The sequence below is a fragment of the Carassius carassius genome, chromosome 2 (assembly GCF_963082965.1).
Source record: "Carassius carassius chromosome 2, fCarCar2.1, whole genome shotgun sequence".
Classification (NCBI taxonomy): domain Eukaryota; kingdom Metazoa; phylum Chordata; class Actinopteri; order Cypriniformes; family Cyprinidae; genus Carassius; species Carassius carassius.
The window spans coordinates 13,195,075-13,204,050 of NC_081756.1; the positions used below are offsets into that span (position 1 = coordinate 13,195,075).

General features: G+C 37.2%; 1 protein-coding gene across 1 annotated transcript; it reads left to right on the forward strand.

Annotated features, from left to right (window-relative positions):
• Nucleotides 1-2,539: 2,539 nt before the first annotated feature.
• Nucleotides 2,540-5,525, forward strand: LOC132096936 (transmembrane protein 256-like). Its single transcript, XM_059502624.1, has 4 exons — nucleotides 2,540-2,722; nucleotides 2,915-2,952; nucleotides 3,562-3,642; nucleotides 4,996-5,525. The coding sequence occupies exons 1-4, from the start codon at nucleotides 2,641-2,643 to the stop codon at nucleotides 5,137-5,139; spliced, it is 345 nt and encodes a 114-aa protein (XP_059358607.1). The 5' UTR covers nucleotides 2,540-2,640; the 3' UTR covers nucleotides 5,140-5,525.
• The last annotated feature ends 3,451 nt before the right edge of the window (nucleotides 5,526-8,976 follow it).

The following is an 8,976-nucleotide window of genomic DNA, read 5'->3' on the forward strand; positions in this document are numbered from 1 at the left end:
AGAAACTTACAGTGCATTCTCAAGCCCTCAATTTCCACATAACAGTAAACCAAGAAAGCTGATCTCAGACCAAAGCTACCCCAATCACACACACCATGTGCTAAAACAATACACTGAATCGGAATCAGCTATTGGCACCATGTTGTTTCTGCTGCAGAACTCATGGTGCTCTCTCTCAAACCTGCTGTTACCAGAGGTCAGGGGTTTCTCCTAAGCTCTGCGAGGGATCTTTATAATTTAACGGCATACAGAGGGCTGCATCCACACACCTGCCGCACTCGCACACAAAGAGAGAGTGAGCGAGAGAACCTCATTTTTGATCTATTATTGAAGCTTTGTATTTGAGAAAGCTGTCTATGTTGAAGGATGAAGATATATGCATGCATCACAGAATTCACAATGCTGAGGACGTCTGTCAAAGGATGAATACATTGTACATGTTACAAATTATGTGCAGTAATCACTTGTTAAAACAGAATTCATGAATGTTGTCATGGAATCAAAGTAGCAGAATAGAATAGAATAGAATAGAATAGAATCACTTGTCAAGATATTTGACTTTCTTTGCATGGAGGAAAAACACTGAAATTTTCTCTTTTTTTTCAATATATCTTTTTGTGTTCCACGAGGTTAAGTAAATGATGACCATTTTCATTTTTGGGTGAGCTATCTTTTTAATTAATGTTATCAAAGCTTGTTGCCTTTTAATTAGAAGAGAAGTATATAAAAAAACTGATTTGGAATACTGGATGTTTTGTGGCTTGATGAATCATTCTGAAGTTTGTAATTTTTCGGTCTTTTTTGTGAGCATCTGTTTTTAACAAACAGAAATGACCTTGTCACATGAGGATTCTGATGAAACCTAGCAAAGACGTGGACAGGCTCCAGGAGGAATTGCTTCAATGAAAACTAGTGTTTGGGTTAGAAAGCCTTGACAGAGACACCCACGGTGCATCAAGTACATGTGTTAATACTATTATGTTTCATGGTTGTGCTGTTCTGCTTGTCATTTTGTCTTCTGTTAGGGGCTAAATAGTAGTAGTAAATAAAGAATAAAATAAAGCCATTTTGCTGGAACAGACTGTCAGATGTAGTCTCTTAATGTACTCTGAAACGCATACTGTACATCTCTCAGCATCTGCCTGACTGCATCATTCCTACACACGCACACACATAAAGAACATTATGCAGCCTATTAAGGGAACTCTACTTGACAGTACAGAATTTGCTAAACAAGAGTATGCCATCTAGCACACAGATAATGCAGACACAAGCACACAAACATCACCTTATACACTAGTACTGCCAAAGAGGCTCATCTATAAGTGGGTCAGGCTGTGCCTACATTTTGGGGACCAAATCTCCCTACAATAAAATCTGAACTCACCTGCATCACAGGGACCAGCCGAATATGGAAAACGACTTACAAAACATACTGTAAAAAATTCTAAATGATTTGTGTGAGTATAAACATAAACACACAATCGTCAATGGAAAATTCTAAGAAACAAAACAAACAAAAAACATTTACTGTATAATATAAATATTTTCAAACCTAAATCTAACCTTTATAATGAACTCCTGTACACTTGTGTACATGGAGTAGGCTATGGAGAGTACAGAAGGCATGAAAATGGTTTAATTGACTGCAGTTAGAATGTTTACATACTACTGTACATCAGCTGTTGCACAAATGCAAATATAGGGACTAAAACATTTTGGTTGTTTTTTAACAGATTAATTATTCTGGTACATTACAAATTTGGACCAAAACCTTGTATTTAATCAAGGACAGGATTTTTTTTAATGTAATTTTTATTTGTATTAAGGGTTTGTTTTGTACACCCACAGAAGTTTTACAGAGATTTGAAGGACTGCATTTTAGCAACAATCAAAGTAAAACAGCGCCCCTCACCGGGCATTATAGCCTGCGTGCCTCTCTCGGTACACTGAGAGAAATCTAAACAAGCTCCAAAATGGCTTTATTCCCCCAACAGATGAACAAATAAATGTAAAAAAAATCACATATTCTAACAATTCTGTGCATATTCATGCAAAAGTATAATTTGTTTTATAGAATCCATTAGAATTAGAATTTGCATTACCAGTCTGCGTTGTGAGTTGAATATACAGATATGTGCACGAACCTATAAAACACAAGAATTAGATTTAAAAAAATAGTACTAATAATAGATTATTAGTAATTCAAAGAGTGAATGAGCCATCACGGAGGTTTCATGCCGGGGTTTCAACAGAACATGGGGTATATGGGGTTGCATATGTAAGAGAGAAAATTATTAAACTATATTTATATATTGTTATTAAGGCCAAAGTGTTTCTGTGACCTTGAATGAAAAAGCACATATTTCCGTAAAGTGTACTATTTTAAACAAATAACTATTTATATTTTAATTGTTGTATTTACCATTTTGCATAATTTGTTTGATCTTAACTAGTTCATTGTTACCTCACCAAAGAGCTTTATCGCAACTCTCACGTGACGTGAAACTGTACCTATGGACGCCATCTTGGCTCAGCGCTCGTAGTTGCGAGTGGATAGCATCATTCTTCCTGTTAGATCCGCAATGACATCAGTTTCCTGCATGTTTTTACAGTTGTTTCGTGGTTATTTCAGAAGTCATGAACGCTGCTTCACTGGTCCAGAGGTTAGCAGGGATTTCTGGAGCACTTGCTATCGCAGCAGGTGCATATGGTGCTCACGGTAGGTCTCCTTTCTGATCGATTGTGTTTTATTTTATTTGGAGTTTCGTCAAGCGATTGCTGTGTTACTCTAAAGAACACTACTGGGGCATTGGACAGATCGAACGTGACCGAGCGCACGCCAGTGAGCATTTTCTGAAAGTTTTATAAAGCTTTTCTGCAACTTTTTCGTGTCTTTCTCTCTTCTGTGCAGGATTCAGACACAGCGAAGCGAGTGATTACCAGAGAGAGGTGAGCATTTGGCTAACGTTATTTATGTTATGCTGCTTTAGTGCTTTGTCACAGTCTTGACGAAATTATTAAAACTGGTTTGTTTTGTAGGCTACACAGGGACCTTTGTATGGGAGTCCGTTTAAACCGAAATACAGTAGAGAAATGCTTTGATAATGAATAATTCTGACATGAAAAGTCAAAACTCTGAAAAAGTATTTGTCATAATTATGACGAACATTTTTACATTCCATGTCTTAGTCATAATTTAACCCCTTTATCTCAGTTATGACTTAGTATCAGAATTTCGATGTTTATGCAATTTGACTTTTCATGTCATGATAATAACTTTTTTTTTAATCTCGTAATTATGGTGACCTATCTCAAAATTTCAACTTCTTAATTATTATTTACCAAAGCATTTTTTTTTTTGTGTGGTGGAAATAGACCTCCATAGTATGGGGCTGGAATAGACCAAGTTTTTAACTATGTAACTTACATCATTGACATTAAAAACTGAGGAAACCTTCCGAATGTCATGCATTATTCATAGTTATTTATTATTATTTAGGATAAGGTGCAACACTTTTAGCCCATGTTCTATTTTTTCTTTTCTTTTTGTCTCTTCAGTTGTATGATATGGCAAACAAGTATCACATCTACCACAGTCTGGCGTTGTTAGGAGCCGCTCGCTGTAGAAAACCTGCTGTGGTAAGCCGACCTCTTATCATCGTTCTTACATTAATATAAACATTTTCAGCTGAAATCTGAATCTGAAATTTGACAACTACAATGATTACTGATATTGTTAAAACTTAGGCTGGTTTCAGGTAAATCCTGTGACCTAGCCTAAATATCTCAAAGATTCCCAAATTTATCTGAATTAATTTGTTACATTATAACCCTTATGTCTACTATACACCTGTCAAATATATGGCTGTTTGCTGTATTTTATTACGATTGGTCAGTGGCAGTATTCTGTGATGTAATATTGTCTAATTATTCTAAATTGTATAAATTAGCAGTTATCCCTCCCAGGCAAAACCGATTTTCTAATAGCAGTGTTTAATGTCTCTCTGTTTTCTGGCCCTCTGTGGTCTGTCATCTCTCGCATTATTAAATAGTAGATAATTGTATTTTTAGATGTCTATTTAATCATTTATTTGCTAAGAAGCCTTGTAAAAAGCAGGATAATGTGCTGTCAGCCTCTCATGATAAAATAAATCCCTTTAGGGATCTGGGTGATACAAGTTCCCTGCACTTTGTGCATTGTTAAACTGTAATCTGTCTGTGATAATGAATTATAATGGCATTGTGAAAATGTCACTGCAAACCTGTATGCTGTTACATTTTCTGTGAAACAAAAACATAATTTAATTACACTTGGATTCTTTAAAATGGCCTTCAGAAGAGAAATATGCTTTCACCACCTGTAATGGTTTAGTTAAGGTATCTGGACCATTGTTGCATTTGAAATTGCATATTCTCTTGAGTAGGTACTTCTTTTAAGTAAGTAATTACTCCACGACTGCTAAAAAATGTTCTATATGGTATGAATGAATATTTGACTATATATTTATATATTACTATATTCCGTACTATGTTGCGGAATATAATATATAATATTATATCACCCGCCAGCATCAGTTGAGGCACTTCACTGCCATTCACAAATCCTCTCCCATGGCCTCGTGGGATAGTAAAGTGTCCATCAGAGCTCTACTTCAGAATCACCCTATTAAATTTTTTACCATGTCTGCATGTATTATCAATCTATCCTGTTTTATCAATTTCTATGTTTAAATTCACACAACAAACCCATTATTCTTTTAATCATTGTCAGGTTGAATAACATACCAAGTGAATGAATAGAGTAGTAGAAGAATGATACACATTATGATCTATTTTACTCTATGACCTCAGTGGAAACAGATTGTCTGTTGGTATGGAATTAACTGAATAAAGCACCAAAGTTTAAGTAGAGTTTATATTGAGAACTGAATGACTTTGATAAAGAACAAATCAGTTGCAATCATAAATTTACACACTTCTTTTTTCATTCAGGCAGGTGCAGTCCTCCTCGCTGGCATGGGCTGCTTTTGCGGTCCTCTCTACCACCAGGCCTTAACCAATGACCCCAGCTTCAGCAAGCTGGCACCAATTGGAGGCTCATTGCTCATCGTTGGCTGGGCTGCGATGGCTCTTTGAACTTTGACCCCATTTGGCTGACCTTGACCCTGTGATTTCAACATTCTCAGAGTTCGTTCCATTTTGCATTTAAACAAGAAAAGAAGAGCTACAGGGTGGATGAAGAAGAGAGGGGTGGAGAATTTCACATCTTATCTAACCCCTTTTCAGTCATGTCTGGAAAGTGGTGATAAGGCTTTGGGATCAAACATAGTTATTTTTTTTCTCCACACTGTCACAGTCATCTTTATTTTGTCAGCATAAGAAAAAAAAAAGCTTTTAAGAAGATTTCCTTTATGGCTTATTATTGAGAGTGAATGAGTCAAACTCTGGGTTTGTTCATGTTTTGAAAGTGTATGTACATAATTTTTCTTTGTTTGAAAAAATAAAGCTGTCTGCGAAGTTGATTGCTAGTTTGACCTTCTGATGTTGGAAGAAAAATCTCTCTGAATGACTCTCCCAGGTCAACGATCTAAATAGCTTTCAGGCTTTTATCCTGTAAGTATGACAGTGCAAAAGCATTCCATTATCGGCAAACTCACTTTCAGCACTTTCTAGTGTCCAAACGTATCTTTATTCAAATGAAAAGTGAAATCCAATGAGGTTCTAATTTCAGGGCCTGTGTCTGTCGGCACATAGCTGGATTGGGGGCCTTTGAAAATTGCTTTATAAATCCTCAGGTCAATTTGCAAGGGCAGCTTCATAAGCCAACTCTATTGAGGCGCGAGGCTTCTGTTGACGCTGCAGCACGCCCCAATAAAGTGATCACACCACGCGTAAAACCCTCATTAACTTGGGCTATTAGCAGAGCCGTGCAGATCAGGCCAAGGCAATCAAACCAGTTCAGTACTATCTTCACTATGCTGATGGAAGAATAAGAAAATTCTCAGTGCTTGTAGAAAGAAAGACATTAATATTGGAAGGACTGTTCAATATAAAGGTATTTTCGGTTATGTATGTATAATTAGGTATGATTTTGGTGTCTGTATGGCACCAAACTGAAGCCTGTTTTGAAAAGTTTCTTGTTTCCTCTTCCTCCTGCCTGACATTTCAGTAGCACTGGGAATTCCAACAGTCGCTCATTACTGAAGTCAGATCAGAGTCTCCTCGTTAAAATCCATAAAGGCGTATCGGTGTCTGCTTCATGAGGCTGTGTTAAGTGTCTCCTCCCTGGCTCTGTCTGGATAGATGCAGCCAGTAAAAATCTATGTTTAAAGCAACCAATACATTGCAGTGGCCCTGCGGTCATTCGGTCGTTAAATTCTCATCGCGCTTGAATGATCTTTCTGTGTTTGAACCAGCATCTAAGGGGCAGCACTGTGGGCAAGCAACTTTTAGCTTGGTTTTGCTTCAATTGGGCAAGAAGCAGTCAGTGGCAGTATTGTTAATTGTGACTCATGGGAGATTACGTCTTTCTTTGTCGGTATACATGTGGTTTAACTTCCTCCCCTGAACACCAACTGACATTTTGCATTTACCCTCAATGCAAGTTCTTTTCCCAGTCTGGTTTAGTGCGACCCCGGTTGTCGAAAGTGGCATTCTCTGAAGGTATAGGAGGTTAGGATTTTTTTTTTTTTTTTTTGAATGAAATGCCCACACACTGATATTGCTCAAACTCTCTCTTTCCCTTCTCTTTTTTGAGGTGCCAATCATAGCAGCACATCCCACAGAAGATTACTAAAACAATTTCAACATAATGTCATTCTCTTTTCAATCTCTGCACCAAAAAGATCATCATTCTTTGTGATGTGCTGCTTCAAAAGCTGTCACTAAACATTCTTCAATGTTAAAATCTCATTCAAAATCCTGTCCAGCCTTTTTTGGGCCATAAACATGGCCGCTGCAGTTTTGTGGGAGAGGCAAGTGGATTGTGTCAGTACAAAAGCTTAATTAAAGAATTGAATACAGAAGAGTTTTGTATTATAAATGAAGATATAATTACATGTGCATTAGATTACAGAGTTCAGTCGTTAATTAGTAGGTGTAGAGCTTTTGGGGATGGTGCAGAGAGAATGATATTGCAGAAGTGAAGAATTAAAAGCACTTTGCTGTTTTTGGCCTCCTCTGTTTCTTCTATGGCATCATTTATCTGCACTGTCAGCCTCTCAGATGCTGCTTCAAAGTGGAGGGATTTCAAGGTGACACCACAGCAGAGGGGGTCGGAATGGGATGGGGAGAGCTGGCGAGGGTTTTGAAAATCTTTTGATCACTCTTCTCATCCTGGAATAAAGTATTAGAGCCGAGGAGAGGAGGAGTTTAAAAGCTGTCAGGGGAGTACTTGACTGGAGTCCATGATGTCTGTCTTTTAAAAGCTTGTGTCCTCAAAGAGTTGCAGTTTGCAGACTGTTTCAGGTTGCAGACCAGATCACCAAAGCAAAAGATGCGGACCACCTAAAACGCCAAAGTTATAGTTTACTCAGTCAAATAATTGCAATCTCATATTGTCTTTATACTTGCATTGTGTTAAAATCCTTTATCTTTTAACAGAAGTAAAAACAAATCTACATTCAGTTTTCTGAAAAATAATGTTTATAAAAATGTCTTTCCAGGGAGTTTCTCCTCACCTTTATCTTGCTCTCTGAAGATTCCAATTCAGCTCATATTCTCGCCAAGACTATAACAAACAGTATTATATACTAATATGTATATAATATATATATATATATATATATATATATACAATTTAAAACTGTTTTCTATCTCAGGGTATTTTAAAATATATTTCTGTGATGGAAACATTTAATTTTCAGTCCTCAGTGTCATATGGTTCTTCAGAAATCATTCTAATGCTGATTTGTTTTGTTATCAATGTTAAAAACAATTTGGCTGCTTCATTTGTGTGGAAACTGAATTTTTATTTGATTAATAGAAAGTGCAGAAGAACAAATGTTTGTTACAAATGTAAAGAAAATTGTATAAATTCATTTTTCAAATGGGTTAATCTATATATAATTTCAGAATTATGTTCACCTATTAAAAAATTAATGTATGTGTGTGTAAATATATAGCTGCCTTTCAGGAACGGGTGTCCACTTTTTACCAATGATCATTTCTGTCCCGGTTTCAAAATTAAACTAAATTATTATTATAAAATATATAGATAGAATAGAATAGAATAAAATAAAATAGCAGAACTTAAATATTTAACAGTGTTGATGTCGATTGTGTGAGACATAAATCAGTGCACATGTACTTTTCTGTGTCGCACCTAAAGCTGATGGCCTGGTTAGGTTTGTGTCCCGTTAAAAGTACTACTAATCCCAGGATTCTCGGTGGAGCTCCATGATTTCCACTGGGAAGGTGCGCGCAGGGGGGACCTGTTGGAAATGACGCGAGCTGAAATCCTGAAAAGAAATCACAACAAACAACCCGAGGCAGAGTGCACCGGCGGCGACGGTGAAGCGAAGCGGGTGTCCGAGGTGGACTTCCCCTCGGGCACGACGCTGGAGCATCTGTCGGCTCAGGTGCAGGAGCTCGTGCAACCATAGCGTGCAACCGAAACAGGGTGAGTTCGGAGACCAGACCGCGCCCGAGGTGCACACAGCCAAAGACTTCATCTTTAATATGCTTGGTGAGCATATCACAGTGTACATACATGCATTAATAAAATGTAGAACATTTTTGTTAATGCTGTCCTCCAAACATCCTTATGTTACTGCTGTAGTTGTTTGAGTAAAGTCAGAACAATAAAATCCCATTGTTATACATTTAGGCATGGTCAACTTCATAATGAAGATTGTCTTTTAAGTCTTTTAAGAACAAGGGTCAAAAATTCCGAATTGCTGTGTATTTTCTCTCTCTCTCTCTCTCTCTCTCTCTCTCTCTCTCTCTCTCTCTCTCTCTCTCATACACACACAC

Excerpts from the sequence above, each read along its gene's own strand:
- LOC132096936 (XM_059502624.1), top strand. The coding sequence starts at position 2,641 with ATGAACGCTGCTTCACTGGTCCAGAGGTTAGCAGGGATTTCTGGAGCA. Across the intron at positions 2,723-2,914 it reads AGGTGCATATGGTGCTCACG|GATTCAGACACAGCGAAGCG; the intron begins GTAGGTCTCCTT and ends TCTTCTGTGCAG. Across the intron at positions 3,643-4,995 it reads GCTGTAGAAAACCTGCTGTG|GCAGGTGCAGTCCTCCTCGC; the intron begins GTAAGCCGACCT and ends TTTTTCATTCAG.